At 40.1% G+C, this 22,466-nt stretch overlaps 1 protein-coding gene across 6 annotated transcripts in view; it reads right to left on the minus strand.

Annotated features, from left to right (window-relative positions):
• col4a6 (collagen, type IV, alpha 6) overlaps nt 1-22,466 on the minus strand; it is a 111,478-nt gene that overhangs the window by 61,467 nt on the left and 27,545 nt on the right. For 5 of the 6 annotated variants that reach the window (XM_059000829.1, XM_059000826.1, XM_059000830.1 and 2 more), the window contains one exon: nt 7,498-7,578. In XM_059000829.1, the coding sequence (XP_058856812.1) occupies nt 7,498-7,578 (81 nt within the window). Of the gene's footprint in view, nt 1-7,031; nt 7,109-7,497; nt 7,579-22,466 lie in introns of all 6 variants that reach the window. The other variant, XM_059000831.1, reaches the window with a different exon arrangement.

A 22,466-nucleotide genomic window follows, 5' to 3' on the forward strand; every position in this document is an offset into this window, starting at 1 on the left:
GAATCCAAATTAACATGTATTTATACTAAAGTAATACAAAAATGACTACAAAAGATTTAGAAGTGAGTAGTTTTTCGAGATTTACGATTATACTGTAAATCACTTTCACGAATCAGCTCCCAAATGTAGTCTCCAATCATGTTCTCGTTATACTTTCCTTCATTGACAGCTCATCCAGGAGCTTCAAAGCCGTGCTGCTCCATAATGGTAACAAGTACCCGTCTCTTCCCCTGGCTCACTCGGTGCACCTCAAAGAGGATTACAACAGCATCAAGACCTTGCTGGACGCCTTGAAGTATGATGAGTACGGCTGGGACCCCCGGAAGGTGCTGATGCCACCACTGCACATCAAATTGGGCCTTATGAAACAATTTGTCAGAGCTCTAGATAAGGAGTCGGCAGCCTTCAAGTACCTTCAAGACTTCTTCCCTAAGCTGTCTGAGGCAAAGGTCAAAGCCGGTGTCTTCGTCGGACCACAGATAAAGAAGATCCTGGAGTGCAATGAATTCCCCAAGAAGCTCACTAGTAAGGAGAAAGCGGCTTGGAACAGCTTTGTCGCAGGGGTTCGGGGCTTCCTGGGCAATCACAAGGCCGAAAACTATGTGGAGCTGGTTGAGACTCTGGTGAAGAACTACGGCACAATGGGCTGTAGGATGTCCCTCAAAGTCCATATCCTTGATGCTCATCTTGATAAATTCAAGGAGAACATGGGAGCGTACTCGGAGGAGCAAGGCGAGCGCTTCCACCAGGATATACTGGACTTTGAACGCCGCTACCAAGGACAGTATAACGAGAACATGATGGGAGACTACATTTGGGGGCTGATTCGTGAAAGTGATTTACAGTATAATCGTAAATCTCGAAAAACTACTCGCTTCTAAATCTTTTGTAGTCATTTTTGTATTACTTTTGTATAAATACATGTTAATTTGGATTCATATGTTGTTTTTTTCTGACTTTATGTGAACGAAAAGACACAAATTCGTCCGTTTTCTCATTGGAAATAGGTACATTTCAAAATATCACTGTCCTGGTCACAAAAGCAAAAGTTTGTGGGGAATAATAGCCATTTTCTATACTTGAGGCATAAGCAATTAGGAAATAACACTTACTACCCAGGAACAAAAATTGTGTTACATAGTGTAATTGGGCTGAAGCATAAAAACAAGGACGGAGAGGGACACAAAATAGAAGCATCTGGAATTCAACTTCTTACTTCAGCACAACAGCAATGCACTGGGAGACGTCCTTTATTAAAGGGGTATCAGTCTAAAAAACCCTTGTGTAAACCCCAGGCAAACTGGGTAACCCCTGCCCCATTTTTTAAGGGGGTTCCACTTCTCAGTGCATAACCAATCCAGGATAAGGCTTTTCCTAGACTGGGGTCGTTGCAAGATGAGACAGACGTGGGGAATAAACTAAATCTCTAAATGGCTGTAACATAAGAAACCCTGAAAATGATACAGGTTTTTATGCTTCGTTGGCGTGCTTAAAGGTAAATGCTCAGGTAAAACTATTTACTTTTTTCCTTTGTGTTACGGTCCTATAGGAGTCAAGTTATTTATAAAACTACAAAAGAAAAAACTGAAAAATGCTAAATTCACACACACTGCAGTGAACAAAGGCATTGGAATGTTTTTGTATTGTAACTCGTATAAGGAACAATCTCCACCCAACAATATATGCCGTCATCTTCAATAGTAAACTGATATCATTGTATACGTTTTCAAAAGCTCCGGGACTTAAGATAAAAGACAGCTTTGACAAAGGGCAATGCATGAGAAAGTCAGTCAGGTTATAGAAAAAAATGGCAATGTATTATAAATAATAATAAAAATAATAATAATAATAATAATAATAAATAAATAAATAAATAAATAAAACCAAAACAGAAAATGCTTTTAAATTCTAAACACACCCCGTTGAGAGGCTATGCGTGTTTTGGGTAACTTGTGGGTTTACACTTTTCCCACTACTGTCTTTGTGAACTTTCCCCTTGAATGGGAATGATTCATTGCTGTCAGCTCCTGCTGCTCTAACCCTACTGCACTCTTGCCCCAGGGGTTTGCACATACTGTACCACCAGCTTGTGGAGCACAGGTAACCCTGCCACGACTACACAGCACACAACCTGACAGCGAGCTGCAGGAGTTAAATGGGAACCACACTCCGTATGAACAAGATGGATGGACAGCCTGAGATTAGAGGCCACTGGGGGAGACCTGTGCTCTCCCAGCTTTGATAACAGTAAATCACAACCACATGTACGTATGCTACTAATAAGGAACTTAAAAAGTAGCCCTTTGGAATATTGACTTGGGATTGAAATACAAAGCCATCCCTTGAACACATCCGCTGCTCACAACTGGGAAAACAAACGCACTGAAAAAACACCCTCCTGTCCACAGCGTCTGGGGATTGTATTTGTATTGTATCAATGTTGATAAAGATTCTTTTTCCCTCTGTTACACTGTGTCAATTATGTAACCCAGATGTTTTAAATGTCTTTACATATGCAGCAGAGGTCACTTTTATCATGGTAGCCCTGCTACAGACATAACAGTTTTGTGCTGTCTTTGTATGTCATGAACCCTAAATTATCCTGTATAAAGATATTAGGAGTTACGCTGCTACACAACCATCATTTTGTGTTATGTTCTCCTGCTGAAGTTGACAAACATTTTGTGTAACACATACTTTTTAGTTTTACCTCAGGGTTTATGATTGAGTGATCTTTTCAATGCGTTTGGTGAGAGGTCTGTGCTTGAAGAAGGCATTAACACAGATTTCTAATTATGGACAAATTAAGAACGTATGTTTTTACTTACTGATTATATACGATATAAAATAAACTTTCTCCATTAAAGAAAGTACAATTTTATTAAAATGATCTACATTCTGTGCAGTTTTGAAAGTACTGAATGTTTTTTTTATATATATTCTACATGAGCCTTAATTAGTCGTTTAAGGTTGAATTCCTTAAGCAACGTTTTTGTCTGGATAATTACACACAGCGGATCTGGGGGCTGTATACTTAGCTCAAAGCGTAATAACATTTAAAACGTTTAGCCCAGATGTTCTTTAGCTAAGTTATCAAGCTGTTAGTCAAAATAACTGCTATGTAAATTACCTGGAACTGGCAGTTCAGTCAACTCTTGTATATAAAAAATAAAAAACCGAAACAGAGTCGTCTATAATTGACAAGAAACCTTCCTTTACACAAAAGACGACATCCAGTGTGGAAACGCAGGTTATAATCATGGTTCCCCACACAGTAATGCAATTTTAACAAGTTACAGCTCGCCATCTTTTTTGTTTCTTAGCTGTTGTCTATAACCTGTGCTAATGAAAATATAACAGCTTCCCCTCACAGCAAATCAGCATGTGAGCCCCAACGCTGACATTCAGTCCTGGGCCTCTCTCAAGCAGAGACTGGCAGTGTCGAACTGTGTGGTGTTTGAATGTCCACTGGAGGCTAAACTGACACCACCAAATGTTGAACCAGTGCAGCCAGATTTGAAAATGGACCAAGGGGAAAGGCCTCAGGAGGTTAGTGGACCAGCATCCTAGCCCTTTGGGTAAAGCATACTTGTATTCAGTTATAGAGCAAGGGTTTTAATAAAACGTGCATTATGAGGTTTTAGTCCTGTAGCATCAAAAGGCAACAGATGGTATAAGGAGGCAGGGGCATATGAAACTGCATTGCAAATGGGTAATTACATTTAAGAGAATGAGCTATCAATAGGTCAGTATACTGTGGATAACTAGCTGGGTCAAGTTAGTGAACTCTACAATAGAATTAATCCTGACGGGACTACAACCACCTCAGAGATCAATGATTTCATATCAACAAACGCCATAAACCATACCTTACTTACTCAACTTTATCACTCGTGTTTTAGGGTTAGCAACCATTTTATGATCCACTAATTTCCCTGTAATTCCTCTGTGTTTCCGAGAAGTGATAAGATAAGTAGAGGCAATCCAAAACTTGCTCTGAAGAGCTCAAGCTGATAAAAGGAGAGATAGGGCTTTACAATCGACTGTTTTATCTCTCATTAGCACATTGTCAGAACTGAAAATAATCTGTTGGTTTGTTTATTTTACTTTAAAAGTATTTAAAATGTAAAGCAGATCGATCTAATGTTGTGATCATTGCTTCCTGTGATGTAGGTCAGATTTACTCCAATGGTCAAAATTAAAGCAGATCATGAGGAACACAGCGTGGCAAGCGATCGAGTGTGGGGAATCGATTTGGATTTATTTGAAAAAATGTACTTATAAAATGGTAGTGTTAATAAGAGCTAGCACTTCTTGAAACTACCTGTACTGTATTGCAATCGTATGTTATGTTGAATCACTACAAACAAATATCATGCTTGCACCGTATTACAGTGCAAACAAAACGTGTCTTGGGTTTCAACTCTGAGCCAGGAAACCTGCTATCTACTAAAATACATTCAGAACTGCAGAAGACAGCACAGAGAGCGAGAGGGAGCTTTAAAAGAAGAAATGACAGCCTTCTCAGGTCCGATAACCACAGGGTTGAAAAGTAAAATGGTAGTTTACTGCAACGATAATAGAAATGTCTTTACAGAATAAAGCAAAAGGAAAATGGCATTGCAGCACTGACAAGCACGCAAACGTTTGCCACTTCACTAATTAGTAAGCTGAGGGTATTTTAATTAAGGAGGTGTTTTATTTGATAAGCGTGAATCCGCCCCAGGCTTTCCTAACAGGCTTCTACTGTTTTGAGACACAAGACAACACTGACGCTTCATCTAAACACATTCTAAGTTCTTTGAATGAGAGAACTGACCCGCTAACCACTGCTTAAAGCTGTGCTGTGCTTTACTCAGCTTGAAGAAGAAGCTGAAAATACACAAATCTTTCTAGTTCTAATTCCTCAACTTCGAATCGATTTTCTTCCCCAATCCACTTTTACCTGATAAAGGGGACCTACGGGGTCTTGAAAGCTTGTACATTTTGTATGTTGGTAACACTATAGAAAAAGGTACCAAGTTCAACATCGTTTCTTCAGGACTGCTCACATAACAATTTTAAACTAGATAAGAAATCCCATGCAACATCAACACTTAGTCTTTGTTATATAGGCTGATCGACAGATGCCTCCATATTAGCCTCAGATTCAGTCTCAATAACTAAGAAAAAAAGTCCTTAGCAAGTTTCATCACAATTGGATAAGGGGGTTCTCTCAATATGCAAAACTGTAAAGTGTGACACAGGGCCATACGTACTGCTGCCTCCACTAAATTCCTGTCCCTGGGGAAATGCACCCCAAAATGAGGGCTCATAAATAAATTCTGTTTGCTCTTTTTCAAATCCTTCACCACCTAAGTCTTTATATATATTGCGAACAGAGGCCAAGGAGAGCCAGCTTGTAAATAAATGGGTCTGGGGGGTGGGAGGGAGTGGGTGGAAGAGCTGTGAATGTTCCTCACTTCCCTGGGCAGAGATCAAAGGGCCAGACAGACCTGCAACTATTCTCAGCAAGCCCATTCCGCCAGGCCACACCCTGGAATCAAGGTAGTCCCACCCATCAATCTGCAGAGTGAATCTGTGACAAAAAAACGCACCTGAAAAGAACTACCGTATCCCTTTACACGATCGCATTGCAGCCAGTCAGTATCAGTGTGTGCAGGTTGTGTAATACCCCTATGTGTTTATCGGTGCATGGAATTGACGGTACAGTTCATGTTTCTAAGATGTTTGTTAATTTTTTTTTTATATTTTATTATAGTTACAGCTTTGTCAGCATTTATTTATTCACCTTTTCAGTGTTTATCTTCTTGAATTACAAAAAATGGGTGATCAGGGCTTTAATATTTTTTCTGGCAGTATAAAAAAGCAAGTTTATAATAGTTAAGGATGATAAAAATGAAAACATGAAAATAAAAAAGTCCAATCTTTATTCAAAATGGCTTTTTTTTGGTTCTGTTTCCAGAGATCGAGCGGGTCTTGTAAAGTTTCTGTTGGTTTACTTTCTATTATTGTGAAGGATTAAAGCACTGAAAGTACCCCTTCCCAGAATGAATGTGCTCCCAGGTTGGCAGTGTAAACAGCCCAAAGTGGTCGTGTCATTCCAACAAAAGATTAATCAATGGAGCATGAACATTCCAAGGTCAATAATGGGCAAGCCAGTCACAACACCCGTTCTGAGCAGCTGGAATGTGCAGGAGGTGTGTGGGGGGGTGGGGGGCTCTCTCTGCCCAGGGCAGCACATTCCCCTGGCTGACAGGTAGGGGCATGAAGCTGCCTGCTCCAGCTGTGTGCTGTGCTCTATAGAGTGTGCAGCCGCCCTGTGTGGGGAGCTAGTCTCCTCGCTCGGGAATCATCTTTAGGTGAGCTGTATGGATTGGCAGTTCCCTGTAAGGGGGACGCTGGGGGATTTAAGGAAACTGCATTCATTTTTTTAGGGTCTTCAAAATGTAGACCCCCACTAGATTTGTCCTCTTGTTTTTATTCACAGATGGGTGCATGTGTTTATATTAGCACACAAGCACATGGTAAAATATGATTATGATTGGAAATTATTACTACAGTACAGAGGATTTTTATTTCTTGCAGAATTGTATTTGACATTCTTGGGCTCATCTGATCCTAAACAAACCCTAGTACATTAGTGATGTTTTTAATATTATTTTCTGTTTCTATGCATGTTTCTTGGTTGCATTTGTCTTCTGCTTTAACTCTCCTGCACATATCAGGGCACACTTGAACACTGGTTTATATTTGCAAGTACAGCGTATTCACCGATCTTCTCCAGCTGTCTGTCACACTTCACGTGATCATAACAAACTTTGATCACACATACATTAATTGTCACACACCCCTAAACAGTACTTTATACAAATGTTTTAACCTACTGATTAATGTAGTCTGTGAAGACGTTAATGTGTGTTCAGCATCGTGTTTTAGGATTCTGCAATTCAGAAGCAGGACTAGGGTATAAACTAACTGCAATATAAAAAGCTATGCACAGTCAATATCTCCAAAACTCTAGAACGCACATGTAGATTCTTAGAATCCCTTTCTCTGACAGCTATGCTGGGACTTCATAATAACCAGCAGACCAGGATACAGACACCTGCAAGAATAACAGATATATAACTGCTATTTGTCATTTCGTCTGGTTAATAACAAAAGGTTAAACGTACTTCCTTGAAATGCAATGAGAGCTGACATTGAGAAATGCATTTGCCAAATAGATCTCAAATTACAAAACATAATGGCTTGCCTGTAACATGAATTTGCAGTGCTTGGACCCAAGAATGTGAGTTAATATATTATAGGCCACTATGTGTGTGAATGGGTTACAGAAATATTCATAGAAAGGATGTGTCTTTTACTTCAAAGACCTTCAGTGAGCTTGTGTTTTTTACAGGAGTCAGTGAGGCTCCGAGCAGCTACTCTGAAAGGCGAAGGTGAGAGAGGGGACACTTTCAGACTGTTCATTGAGAGAGAGGGCACACTTACCCGACTGCCTTTCTCAGGGAAACACTGGCATCCTCCGCTGCAGTCCCTGCCTCCACAAGGCCCCTGGAATGACTTGGTACCCTGTCGAGATGCAGAGGTAGAATAAAACATGAGGAGGAGCTAGTAGAACACCACACACAGCAATACAAATACTGCACTGCGATAGCATCTAATCAAGGGGCACTCTCAAAGGCAACGAAGTGGACCTTCAGCACAAGAAGTGATAGGGTACCACAAAGCTGCCGTTTAAACTTTCTAAATCGGCACTGTTAAAATGCATACATATATATTTTAGAGTTTAAGGACTGTTAGGATCTGAAACCTAGAGCAGAGATCAAAAAAGGTTGTCTTAAGGAAATGGTATCAGAGCTGGTAAACTAGTATGTGGGGCATACACAGCAAGCATACTGATGATTTTAGAAGCTTGATAGTGACTCTGTGACTGAACCTGGAAGTCACATGCTGGTCCAAAAAGAGAAGGATTTCAGACCCTCTTGTTTGATTATAGCACTGGGAGTAAAAAATATTTAATAAAGCCTGCACTTCCCGCTGCTCTCCCCCTGTGATCTCCCCTCCACCCCTAATCAGCGTGACAGAAGCAGGACACGGTTACTGAGTGCTGCTGAGACCGAGGGGCAAGGAAACTGAATCTGCCTGGCGTCGGCCCAGGCGGGACACATCTCAGGTATTTCACTGAAGCGGAAGAGAGCTGCAACTTCAGACAGAGCCACATCTACAGCTCAGACAGCAAGGCGAGGGGGGGAGGGGGGCACTGCAGCTCACAGGTTGTTTCCTCTTTCAATAGTAAACATGAACACGGATTAGGAAAGACCACACTGGACAATGACTGATTAATAGTGCAGGTTTGTCAGTGCTCACAGTGGCTTTGTGTAGTTTACAGTAGCGATGTATGTGGTATTGCCTGTGCACAAGTCACGTAAATAATATCCTATAACGAAAATCCGATCCCATACTTAACGAAAACCAAGTTTGAGTGGCAAAGTTCGCCTTTTAAAAAAAAAAAAAAAAACACGTCAGCCAGGCACTATTACTACTTGTGTGCTAATAGAACACTGACTGCGGGGGTGTAAAACTACATACGACAAAGATGTTGGGTCTATAAATAAATCTTTAACACTCCCCCTCCTCCTTCACATTGGCTGAGTTAGCAACAGAACCAACATCACCACCCAAAGTGAGAACTCTGACCCCAGATGCACTGTCGACGGGTTTCATGACAGTCCTCTCCAGAAACTTTACAGGGTCGGTCATTAACAGCAGGCCCTGGCAAGAGGCTCAGGTTCAAATCTACCTCCACAGGCAAAAGGAGTTTGGTGGTCTCAGCACTGTTTACTGTAAACAAACACCACACAATGTGGCTCCATCAGTAGCATGAGTTAGGCTCAGGACTGAATGGTTGGCTCTCATGGTGCCTGCCTGCACTGTACCGGACTGTAGCCTGTGCCACTGTCCCTCACCTTTCATGAGCACTAGATTCTCTCACACCTCCAGAACAATTTAAACTGACTTGCTGTAACACTATATTATTGGGGCTCTGGCTGTCCATAGTGGCCCTATAGACTTATGTTTTATATATATATATACTGCTGTGCAAAAGTCTTAGAATGTTGCATCAACAATTTACTCAAAGCCTCCACTGGTGTTTTCTACTATTATAACAACCTTGAATTGCATAAAGAAGATAATATCCTTAAGGAATAGAAAGAAGACAAGCGTTGAATTGACAACAGAACTGGCTGAAGGCACAGGTGTAGTTGTCCATCAGTCAACAATACGAAGGTCACTCTTTAAATCACGACTTAAAGGATGTGTTGCAGTAAGAATACCTCTGTAAAGAAAGGGGAACACGACTAAAAGGATAACATATGTACAAGAACACAGAAATTGGACTATGGAACAATGGTCAAAGGTGCTTTGGACTGTTGATGGATAAATCAAGCTAACTTAGAGGGATCAAAACTTTTATCCAGAGGCTATGAACACAGCTTTATCAAGACTATGAGTTCAAATCTAAGGAAAGTAAACGCACATTCCAAGCATAAAATTATTTGGCAGCAATAGCTTTTATAGATGGTCAGGAAAAGCTCACAACACATATTTATATACAAAGTGCATGTGCTGCAATAAGCAAGCATGCATGTGTATCTTAGAAGTAGGACACACGCACTGTATAGATACACTAGTGCTGGGAAAAAATTAAAATATTTACAATATATTTAATGTATGTACATATACATCCCCAAAAATATATCCTTTTAAAAACCAAACAGAAGATACTAACAGAGTTAGTGTGCAAAAATAAAACCATTAATTCCTTATCTGGAGTTTTATATGATATAAATAATTTTAGTTTTAATAACCCCATAAATTGCGTTTGTAAATGTGCACAGCGCAGGGACGCATACATTTTCAATACACAGATTTTAACCTGGGAATTGTTCTTTCCTTTAACCTCATTTCACACAACAAGATGCCTGTTTTTACCGTACCAAACAGAAAAACCTCCTGACGTTTGACATTTTTATTAGCCTGGATCTACCTCACTGACAGAGCTTTAATAACAGGGCCGCGACGTCAAACAAACTGAAGAACAGAAAGTGTTAATAGAATCCCAGTTTTAATGCAGCTTTCCAAAATGACCTCTTGACTGCAGCATCCATTAAAAAATTTTTAAAAAAATTAAAAATAAATAAATAAAAATGACTGCCTTTGATCATAACTGTAAACACTCAAACGGGAGTTCTGAGATAAAACGATTAGAAACTATGAGGTAGATTTTATCAAGCCGTCCCTCCAGGATAAGACACTGCATTTTACAACTCTAGGGAATCACCCTGGATCTGTGGCTATCCAGGGAATCCCACTAAAAACAGGCGGTTGATGAAATCTAGATGAAATCCTGATGACTCTTTGTGGCAAAGTGCCCCGCCCCTGTGTGCATTTGTGTGTTCTGTGTATGTATGTATGCGTGCGTGTGTTAATGTTGGTGTATAGTCATTGGTACACGGGATATAAACGGGTCTGTGTTTCACGTGTATTTAAAAATTGTAGATTTGTATTTAGGCACGAGGAGAGCACAAATCACTTCACGTGCTGGTTAAATGTAATATGTGAACACGGGGTTTCACGTAATGAATTCACGTGCTGGGATTCAAGTGAATAATTAATTAGTAATTGAATCCCAGCACAAACAGTATAAATAAATGCACGGTTAGTCACTCGGGGTTGGGTGTTCGGAAGAGGAGAACGGGTGAGAGAGAGAGGAGTAATTAAAAGCGAAAGATCGTAAATATAAGTGTTTGTTCTCACCGTGTTTGTTTGTCTCCGTGCACCGTTTGTTAAGTGTCAGTCGTTTTGTCTGTGTGTTTATTTTGGCGTCAAGTGCCGTGTCCTGTTTTGTATTCCGTTGTTTAAACCTTTTATTTTGTTATTAAACGCTGAGTGCAGCCATTGCACTCGGCTCATCACAACCACCGTCTCTGTGTTTGAAATCCTTTCTGGTCTGACGCAACCCACTCTGGCAGTCTTTGTGACACTCTTCCATAAAATCCAGGGTTGACTTATCCCAGCGGAGTATATGCTGATCAAACAAAGCAGTATACCAAAAGAGACAACCCTTTTCTTATTAGCATTAGCCAAACGTTCTGTCATCTTCAGTCTAAACTAGACTTCTAATAAATAGAGAGTGTACACATTTAAGCATGTTGGAGAAGACCCTTACGGTACAAATGGGTCACACAAAATATTCACTATTAAAGCAATTACATAGTAATTATGTACTATTTGATCTTTTAATTCCCTAAATTAATGCACAGAGCAAAACTTTCATGGGTTCACTTTCCTAAACTGTTTTTAGTCTCTATGTCGATTTAGCTGAGACAGACATTTCTTTGGAGGATTTCCAGGTATAAAATCAGAGGTATTGCCCCGGATCCACGAAGTCCTGTGGGAGCACTTGTAAAAAGGCCTGCCAAGGCCTATGAAACCAGGAGGTTGGCAGAAGAGCAAGGCTGGGGATCAGCTCACAGGAAGCCCTTTACTGCAGGTCTGAGTAGCTGGGAGACCCTGGTATGCTGGAGAGTTGATCGGAAGGGGGAGAGCAGGCTTGCAGGGTGGTGGGCTAACCCAGTCCCCTGGGAAAGACTCTCAGGCTGCTAAATGGATTCCGGGGGATGAGGAAGGAAACAGTAATTTCCATTTGAGGACCATTTGAAAAGTTAACATCACCGCCAGGTCTTAAAGCAATAACAGCCACAGCGATGAAAGAAAGGATTAAACAAACAAGGGTGTTTCATATTAGTATTGCTGAATATTCATTCATTTCAAATCAGCTGAAAAAAATAACAAAAATCACTCAAATGAAATGCTGTACACTTTCTAAGTACTGTAACTTTATCTGCTGTTTAAATATAAGGATATATGTCGGTATACTAATGTATATAAAATGACTAGAAGATTTTTAAATAAACTCTACCTTCTTGCTACCAATAAGGTATATATAACTAAATAAACTTTTGATGGTTCGACTAAAAGTCTTTCTCACTGAAGACATACAGGTACACTTCTCGTAAAAAAGTTTATTTTAATATCACAATATATGCTACCATTGAGTGTTCTTATAGTTATGGATGAACTACAGATAATGACAGAAACAGATACTCTGGGTTTAGTAACATTCGTGAGTGGGTGGTAAAGTTTTACTTCCAACCTACCCCAATATTGGAGCCATCTGGTTACCTCAATGCTAACATTGGGCTGCTGGTTTGTAAGCATGTTTGTTTTCCAACTCGTTCTTATTATTTTTTGTGTCAACTTTCACTCGTTCGCATCCTCCAGAGAGAGATTTCTCTTTTAAGCGTCTCCCTCAATCCTTCAAATATTCTCAGTTTTATTCCCTGGCTGATTTATGAAACAAGATTGCAGCAGGACAGACAGCAATGGGTAGAGCAAAGGTAAAGTAATGTCTCTAATGTATAAGCACTGCAGGGAGTTCTGTAACCCTTTCAAATAAAGAAACCAAAGACAACAGGTGGGGGAAAAATAATCTGCAATATTACGTCTTATATTCACGGTTCTGTGTTCCGTGAATGATGTTTCTACCTGATCAATAATCACAAAGAAATAATGAAAATGCCAGGGTCTGTAATCACTGCACCACCTCCAGGGAATAAGTATTAACATTTCCTCCAATGGGGATAGATCAGGGATCTGAAACTCTGCCAAAGGCACCGCTAACATTTTAATTATGTTTTAGCCAACTGTGTATTCGTAGTAACCTTATACGTTATTAAAGCAACACTCATTTCAAATTGTTACTGAAAGCTGAAAACGTTCAAGCTCATGTTGTGCAGGAAACAAGGCTTTGCTTTTCCAAGTCAAGATCCCCAAGCTGCTAAGACATTGCTCGACTTTGAGTGAGCCCAGGGAGACATCCAGGGATGATGAGAGAAGTTCAAACACTCATACAAGATCTGGTCATTTGCAGAATCCCAATATCTCTGTGAATAGATCGGAATTCCAACTGCATTCTTTACAGCAGGAGAAAAAGAGCTGAGGTTTAATCAAACAAACAAACAAACTAGAGACTGAAAACGCAATGCCAGCATGGAGAATTAGGAGGTTTGCTTTAAAATCAAAGTTTGTCTTAAACCATTATACACAAAGAGAAGAAGAGGTCAAACCTTTTATTGGATTAACTAAACAGTTAATCACAAGCTTTCAAGACCTCAAAGGTCTCTTCTGCAGGTGGAAGAAGAAGTATTGAAAGCTTGGTGATTAACTGTATAGTTAGTCCAATGAAAGGGATCACCTCTCCTTCTCTTTCGTCTCTATCATCTGTCTTAAAGTTTGAAATTCACATTCCTATACAGGTTAGGAGATTCTTTGGTACGAGACACAGGTGAGAATGTATTAGCTCCGCGGAACATGATGTTAAGAGAAGACCTCACTGAAAAACAATTAAGCAAATGCCTTCATTAAGTTCACCTTGGAATTTACCAAAGACATTCACTGAAACATTTCTCAGCTTGATTTACAGCAATACCTGACCTTTGCAATTGAGTGGTTGAAGTTATTAACTGCCTACGGCAATTATTATATCCATTCAACGTGAAAAGAAACGGATACTTACAGTGATGAAGGTATTAGCCAAAACATTTGTCTACTATATTTTCCCCCCCTCTCAGAGGCACATAGGCCTATTCATTTGTATGACAGGCTGATAATGTGTGGGTGCTTGTGTGGATCATTCCGGAATTTGCATTCCCTCAAGGCCTAGTTTTCTTCATTCTGGGACAGGAACTGCTGAAAGGTTCTGAGAAATCCAAATAGCAAAGACTAATGTTCCAATCTCATTTGATCCGCACCCACTCCTCCTGCAGCTGTGTTTTAAGATTTGATTTAAAATCAAAGTTCGGAGGTTTGACTGCAACTTACAATAACCAAATGTGGATCAAAAACGTCTCACATCTGCGTTGTTATGAACAGCTCTGAGAAGTGGCATTTCTTATATTTACATCAGAAATGATGACATTTTGAAGGTCTGGATGTAGCACTTAAAGTAACAATGATTACATTTTATGTATGGAATGTGAACCTCTTTCTGCTCTAAAGCCATCACCCCAGGCGTTTCACGTCCACTTCATACCAACACTGAAGTTTTGATACTCAACAGTAGACCGCGAAAAGCTTCAAACGTGTGCGCACACGCTCTGCTTCGACACAGCTGCCAGAAGAATCCATACGAGATGAAGAGAAAATGCCCGGCTTTCACAAAAACAGCCCAAAAAAGCAAAAGTAAAAACCAAGCCCTGAATTATCTTTGGATTCGTGGTCTTAAAGTTTGAAGTTCACGGTGAAACATAAGCATACTGGTGCACCATTAACAGCCACCTTTGGTGCCCCATCAGTAGTTCTGCATTGGTAGTAAATAGATATGTGTGGTAGCACTACACTGTTTGAACTCTTGTGTGTGTATTTGAAGTGGGGACGACCATCTACACAAGGATACTAAGATATGTAGTAAGCATGTGCTACAAGCTGTGCTGGCAGTCCTAGACACGCGTTGCCCAATGTTTGGCGTCACCTCCTGTGCAGTTTCATTGTGTTACAGTAAATGTGTCCCTACAACCACACACACAAAAGCAGCATGAATTGTCCTACTGAAAATTAAAAAACTAAAACAAAAAAATCACCCTGTATAAAGTATACAGACACATTTTGACATTGGTGCATTTTGTCTGGGAATGGTAGTTAATACGTCATCATGAGCACTAGCATGCTGCATTAATAACCACATCCCTGTTCCGACAGCTGTATCATTTAATGAAACAGGATGTTCCGTGTGGGGTATTCTGGGTTAGTTGTTATTTCAGATATTTTTCTGCCAGAACGTCTATGCACTTCTGTCTGCTGGGAGTTCCCCAGTCTACCCTTGTAGGCATTCATTAATTTTTTATTTTTTTTGTAATAAGATAAACATTCCTCAACCACTAGAACTTAAAGTTGTAGTGCCCCATACAGTTTCAAATAATACATATTTATAAATGCCATTACCTTATAACAACACAGAAAATATCAACTCATAGGCCTGTATCTTCCACTATGGGGACATTGCAGGCAAACTGCTCATTCGATAGTAAATGTATAGTGGGCCAAAACCACTTTTTTTCCTGGGTAATGCTGTTTTGCTTCTCTGAGCTATTTAAAAGCTTGCGGAAGACCCTCATAACCTCCTGTTGCTGCAGGTAGTAACAGAAAATAAGCCTGTTTTGTTCTGAAATTAACTGACAATGACAAGAAGGTTCAAGAAGGGGGGCATATTGCTTGTTTGCAGCTGAAACCCCCTAGACGTGTTGTCAAACTCAAGGGCCTAGCTGTAAATCTGAAATTGGAACATATAAATCACTGCGGACCACAAAACTGAAAACTGTGATACACATCGAACATGCATTAAATCTGCCTCTCTTGCTTTCCGATTGGATGAAGTTCTCTGATTCGTACTGGGATCAGAAAACAGTAAATAAAAAACAGAGCAATCCCCACTTGGAGGATAGCAAGGTATGCTTCTTCATGGGGAGTGTGAAGACTGAATAACAGGGAAAAGCATGATGCATTGTATCTGTGTGGTCAGGGCACATCCCACCAAGAGGTTACTCTCTGGATATAGGGATGCAAGGAGGCAGGTGACATTCAACACCCATTATCAGTCAGCAGTTTACCTTCATGTCTGGTTCTCTTCCAAAATGACAAAACCAGACAAGCTATGTTAGTTTACAAATCAGGATGGTCAAGCGTGCCATGTTTATTTAATTTTAACTTTTGCTACAGAGTTTTCAGTGCCTCAGTTGGTTCTCTCTTCAAGCACCTGCATATGAAATGCACCCCGTTTCTGTAGAGAAACAGCCACTGTCTGGGCATGCTCTGTGATTCATTTGCTCAGAGGCCACATTTAAAAGCAATGCGGTGACTAAACAGTAACATTATTTCTGTCTGTATCCAGGCACGAGTGTAATGAGAGTGCAAAAGAGGGCAATAAAATTGGTTCTGAAAACTCACCTGAAGGCTTATGTGAAGTGAAAAGCATGCCAGTTATGGGCTTCAGTGCAAAGCTAATACCCCACCTCGCTTCTCACAAACAGCGTTAAGGAGTCTTTTTAGACGCATGTTTTGCTGGAATAGTTAGGAACCATGTCAAACACTGACCAGGCACATTAATAATGATAGAGAATAGAGATAGGAAATGAAATACTTTCAAAATGTAGACAGAGTAAAAGGTCACTGTGTAAGACTGAACCACCCCACTACTAACAGATTTGAAAGATGTTGTCTGTCAAGAGGTGTTCGTGCCTGTGAAACGGTGCATTCTGCTGTTTTCAATGTTATCTCGAATATGAGATAAATCGTGTCTGTAATAAGCTGTTAATGCATGAAAACTCACAGGCATCAGATACACCACATTGCACTGTGTAACCCATAGCGGTAATCATCTGGGTAAATTTCACTGCTCTGTATTGTTTCAAATTCACATTCCTATTTACAGGCGTGAGACTCCTTTGTACGAGACACAGGTGAGAATGTATTAGCTCAGGGGAACATGATGTTAAGATAAGACCCCATTGCCTTTGGTGTTACCAGAGAGTAGTAGTCCATGTACAGTATTGAGAAAAACAATTAAGTTCACCTCAGAATTTACCAAAGGCATTAGCCAAAACATTTCTCAGCTTGATTTACAATTATACCTGATCATTTATGAGTTATTAACTACCTACAGCAATCATTATATCCATTCAACATGAAAAGACACAGCTACTCACAGTATCTCTTGATCTACTGATGAAGGCATTAGCCGAAACGTATGTCTATTTGTCAACTTTGACCCCTCTAAGGTCCACATAAGTCCTATTAATTTGCTAAGCAGGTTGTGAATGTGTGGATCATTCCAGGATTACCATTCCCTCAAGGGCTAGTTTCCTCCATTCAGGGACAGGAGCTGCTGAAAGGTTCTGAGAAATCCAAAATAGCAAAGACTAATGTTCCAATCTCATTTGATCCGCACCCACTCCTCTTGCAGCGAACTGAAATTCTCTTTACAGGTTTTGGGACATCTGCTCTGTGATACAACCCTGTCACTTACATGGGTAGAGATCTGTAAGATAACTGCTATTATAAGACTACTCAATCACCCAGTAAATGAAGACTGAATGGCAGACTGTGCATGACTTCTGGCAGAAGGTTAAACTAAAGTCACATATTTGGTGTAGGTGTGTAGGTGTGTAGTTTGTGGGTTGAGACAATGGGAGACTGTAAATCAACTTCTCAAATTAAATTAGTAATGATCAACTTGTGAAATTTACTCACAGCAATTTTAAAACATTAACCAAAATTGGTAAAAGATCCAGCCTCCACAGTTGGTATTCTAAGGACTTCACACCAGGCTTGTAGGTGGCTAGTTGACTTTTTAAAGCCAACTTGGAATTAAATAACCAGCTGTTGGCTTTCATTGGATACTTAAACTCTGCATGCACTAAACCCTTCAGAACTCTTGATGTGCAGGACTGCCCTCAGCAGTACCCTATTTAGACACCAAATCAATGTGTTCTCAGTTGCTGCGACCCCCTGACACCAGGTCACCTGCTCAGATTTATGGACACAGGGAAGCAGGGACAAAGCACTAGCAGAAAGGAGAAGCTACTTGCCTAACTGACCACGGAGGCAGAAGCAGGCCTACAGATTTGAACATGGATTTCACAGAAGGATATTGCAGAGCCTGTGGTATCCTGCAAATTCAGCTCAGAGTATGGCTTTCATATCTTCTGATAAAGTAGGTGCCCCTGCCTTCCATTCGAAAGTCAAGTGTTTTCTCCAAGTTAAATCTCTCTGCTTTAAAAACAGCACATATCTCTCTCAAGGGGGCGTGATATTTTCAACTTTTAATCTGTGCTTGTGAGCTCACGACTTCTTGTGCTAATGTAATGAATTAAAATTGGTAAAATTAGTGTTAATTTGCAGCAAACCCTGCATTGCGGACACCCAAACTAAACAGTCACTGGTTCTTCCCAGCCAGTAAACATCAGAACACAATTATTTTTATTATTATTATTATTATTTTATTTTTTTTTGTTACTTCCAATTTCACAATATAGACATTTTATTTCCACAAATAAACATGTGTCGTACACACAAGCAATAGTGAAACCTTCCACCATTGCATTTGTTCAGCTTGTTGACCTCTACATTCATTTCCAATGCATTGTCCCATACATCATCATTCATACACTTTCTGATATGGAGAACATTAACATCACCAAGTTACCACATGATTAGGAATAGGGTGTACACACTGTGAGGTTGTAGAAAATACTCCCCTGAATTACCACATACCTCTGCACAAAAATCATCTTTATCCTAATAGTCACTAGGCCCAAACTGCCCCACTCATTAAAATCACCTGCCGTAATATGCAGGGAAAAAAAAAAGAAAACTCAACCACCGTCATTGTTTTCTTGCAACAGCTACTTTGAGGGAGCATGTTGTCACCATAGCAACTTCAAGGTTTATTAGGCTACCTTCAAAAGTTTTTTTTTTTGTTGCCTTCAAAACAATACTTCCTTTCAGAAGCCCTCAAGGACCAAGGTCTGTTGTACATTTCGGCCTTCCTTTGTTCCCTTGCCAAATCTTTCCCTTTTATTCAGAGAACGAATGAGTGAATGAGTTGTATCAGCAAAGCTACCTGCATGCCTTAACTGAGTGCTCAGAAGTATCCTGTAAGCCTTTGCTGTCAACAAACAGACCTGAACCATGTGAACACACAACTTTAACAAAAAAGATGATTAAATCATTCTTACACTTGGAAACATTGCAAAGTTCAGTGGCCAACACTTACTCCGACAATCTCCCTAAAGTTCAGTATCCATCGTTCATTTGTGTAAAACTCTCAAGCAGTAGCTGTACATATCAAGCCTAACTACCGCTTGCCTTCCTTCTGCAGACTGTAATACACACCTTTTTCTCTTGGCCATTGCTTTAGCTGACAACCCCAAAATTCACATTATAAATGAACCCAGAAGATTATTATTCGATTGACGTTTTCAAATCAACGTTGTGTGTCTTTCACTCGTGTAGACGTGCCATTTAAAATATCTGAATAATGAAATTAAGTAATTTCTAGCTCCCCCAGTCACGTATATTTAACTGTGTATTTCGTTTCTCATTTGCAGTACAGTATTGATCTCTTTTTATTTTGGGCGATTTAGAGACATGTACTTAGCTTTCTGTATTATAGTTCACAGTAAGTCTGTTGATATTGAATCCTAGGGGAACTGCCTGCATGTTTTTTGGTGCCACTACGCCACCCCAATCTAACAAGCCTGCATGTGCTGTTAGAATTGATTGCCTTAGGACAGCAGTCTGGCTGACAGACAGTGTCTGATGGCACATTTCCCATGTTTCCCAGGTCAAGCCCTCCTCGTGAGCAGTATTTAAAGCTGTTGACAGGGGCACTTCCGAAGATCTCGAACGCTCAGTTTGACAAGGATCCCCCTTTTCTCAGGGGCAGCCGTGAATGAATGAAGAAGAGTTACGTTTAGACTTATTAAAAAAACATAAAATTGAAGGAAAAAAATATGATATGGTCTCTAGGGGGGGGATTCATACCTAAATACGCTGCATTATTCCCTGTGCCAGTTCATATAACCACACTGGTATTTTGTGTAGCACCAACTAATAAGTTCTAGCGTATTTCAAGACACTCCAGCTCACAAAGAGAAAGGATCTGTCCAAGCTAAAGCCCAGTTGGTACTGTAGGTTGCCTGCACAGCTCAAGTTGGAATCATGATCTATTACTGCTTACATAAGAGAGAGAGTTTCACAATGCATTCACAATATATCTTGCAGTAGTGTCTGGTAGTGTAAGAAATGCACATATATTTCTCATTTCTGTGAAATGCACATGTTTACAGCACTGCAATGCAGAGGGGTTTAGGCAGCAGATAGAAGCACACACTCCTACCTGTTCACCCAATAACAGCACTGTAGGCAAACTACTGTGCTGGCAGTTCAGAAACTACTTGACACGATGTGACAGAGCGATTCTTTTTCTGAAGCAAAAAGGAAGGGAGCAGCTGCTTCACCTCCAGGTGCTCAAACCATCAAACCTCTACCTGAGTGCTCCACCTGCCACCCGGGAGACCTTCTGCCATCTTTGAGGTGACGTGACTTCCTGGAGGGAACGTCAGCTTTCCATGGAATTCAGAAAACAAGCGTCTTCTTTGTTTGTTTAACTGTGGCACTGCTTCTGTGTTATTTGGACTGGGTGAACTGCTGCGTTCACAAACTTAAACAAATATCTTTCAAGCGGCTAGCGTGTCATTTTCTATGTATCATATCCAATGTGACGGAAATACTGTACCTAGAATTGTTATAAAACTGTAAAAACAACACATTCAATAAAACATGGCTGACTAACATGCTTAAACTCCTGCTTTACACAGAGCTACTACAGGTCTATCATTTCAGCCACCATAAATAGCGTTTCCATTTCGAACCTTGTTTAACTTCTCAGATGTTTATGTGGTAGCTGGGTTGCCCAGCAACCAGGGGTGCCTCGTAATGTGACAGGCCAGTGAGCAACTGAGTTAAAATTATCAGAAGCCAAGCAGAGTGCAGGAAAATAACTTGATCATATCTTCGTTGGTTTGCTGTTTAGAAAATGAAGATACTGTGGAAGGGCTTGTTAGTAAAGGTTTCTTCAAGTAAAGTGGCTGGATGACTTTAAAATCAAAAACCATATAAAACTTTGCAACCATATACCTAGTGCCAATTGCACTGTTTGACCAGAAGCTATGGAATTCTGCAGGTAAGTTCATGTAACGGGCAGTGTTGTGTGACGCTGTCCCGTATAGATCCTGTCCCCTGTCGGTGATACTAGATGAGGTTAAGATAGCCTCTGTTCATAAAGGAGGGTTTTAAATAACAGAGCCGTGGCTGGGTTTAATTAGCTTGTCTACACATTAGCGAGCTATATATTGGGTATCCTGTTAGATCCTGTATACAGCTCAGCTCATTGGAAGGTTTTACCATTGCAGGTGCCGTCAGGTTTCACATAATCGTTTAAGTGGCTGGATGACTTTATAAATCAAAAAGCGTTTAAAACTTAGCAACCATATATCTAGTGATTGCGTGCAAGGAGTTTAAAAGTGGGTTATCATTCTTTACCAGTACACGTCAATCCACTTGCAAAATAATGTTCCTGGAAATTCAAGGAGCAAATTATAGATTGTCTAACAAAATCAGACATACCCATCAAACATTCAACAGACATCGCATCTTTGTGAGGCCTAAACCACAAACAAAACGACAACAGCAAACTCCCCAAATCACCTATAACTGAATATGGAAAAGCTTTTTTTTTTTAAATATCAAGCCAGAATGTCACTATAGACCAAACAAAGGTAAGATAAACTTCATTCTTTTTTTGTCTCTTAAACTTCGCTTGAATCAGGGTAGACTAAACAAATCTTGTTTAAAAAATGGTTCACAGAAAGCTATAATCAAAGTCATGCAGCTGGAGTTTTCTGAATGAACTAAAAGGTCATATTAGAAGGTACGTCATGTTGTTGGTACAAATTGATTTTCTGCTGGCTGGATTCTCTACATAACCATAAACAGTTTACTCTGGACTGTAGAATCACGAGCACAGGTTCAAAGTACTGGTGGTAAATTCTTAGAAAGACTCAGACGCTGCGATTCTTTATAAGACTTTAGCTCAGAAAATAGTCGATCAACATCAAGAAAATGAGGTTAGATTTCTGTTCCCAAACAAATATATTCAAATATATACAAGCTTCAACCTGTATATACAGTACTTGTACAGTAATTAACTATGTTTACTCCATTACTATTTCTCCATCCTGACTTGGTGCAAACTAGTGAATGAAATGTCAGTATTATGTGCTCTACTCACTCTATAAATTGGGATAGCATTCCTTTATGGATGTTTATGCAGGACCTCAGCACTTCTGTTCACAAATGAATTGATAAGAGGCTTTCCTCCTGATGCAGTCTCCATAAGCTCTAGTGAAGCGTGTAAGATACGGGCACCTTTACCAGCCTCAGCTTTCCCTTTTCTTTCTAAAGTAATAAAACGCAAGACTCCATTCTACCCGATCTTCACAGGGCTGAAACACCACAGTTCATTTATGAATTCCCACATGCCAAAGTGAACAATTGTATAACTGTTAAACAATAGCTGTGTTAAAATATTAATACCTTTTTTTGGACCACCGGGTTAAAACTTTCAAGAACGCATGGGATCCGTGATCAGGTGAAACCGGGTTTGCGAAAACAAAGAAATAAAACAGCTACTCTTCTTCGTTTTAACCCAGCTTTCCCTGATAAAGGCACACTAGAGTACCTATGTGGTCTTGTTGAAAGGTGTGTGTTTTTAACTT

Source organism: Acipenser ruthenus, chromosome 26, assembly GCF_902713425.1.
Source record: "Acipenser ruthenus chromosome 26, fAciRut3.2 maternal haplotype, whole genome shotgun sequence".
Taxonomy (NCBI): Eukaryota; Metazoa; Chordata; class Actinopteri; order Acipenseriformes; family Acipenseridae; genus Acipenser; species Acipenser ruthenus.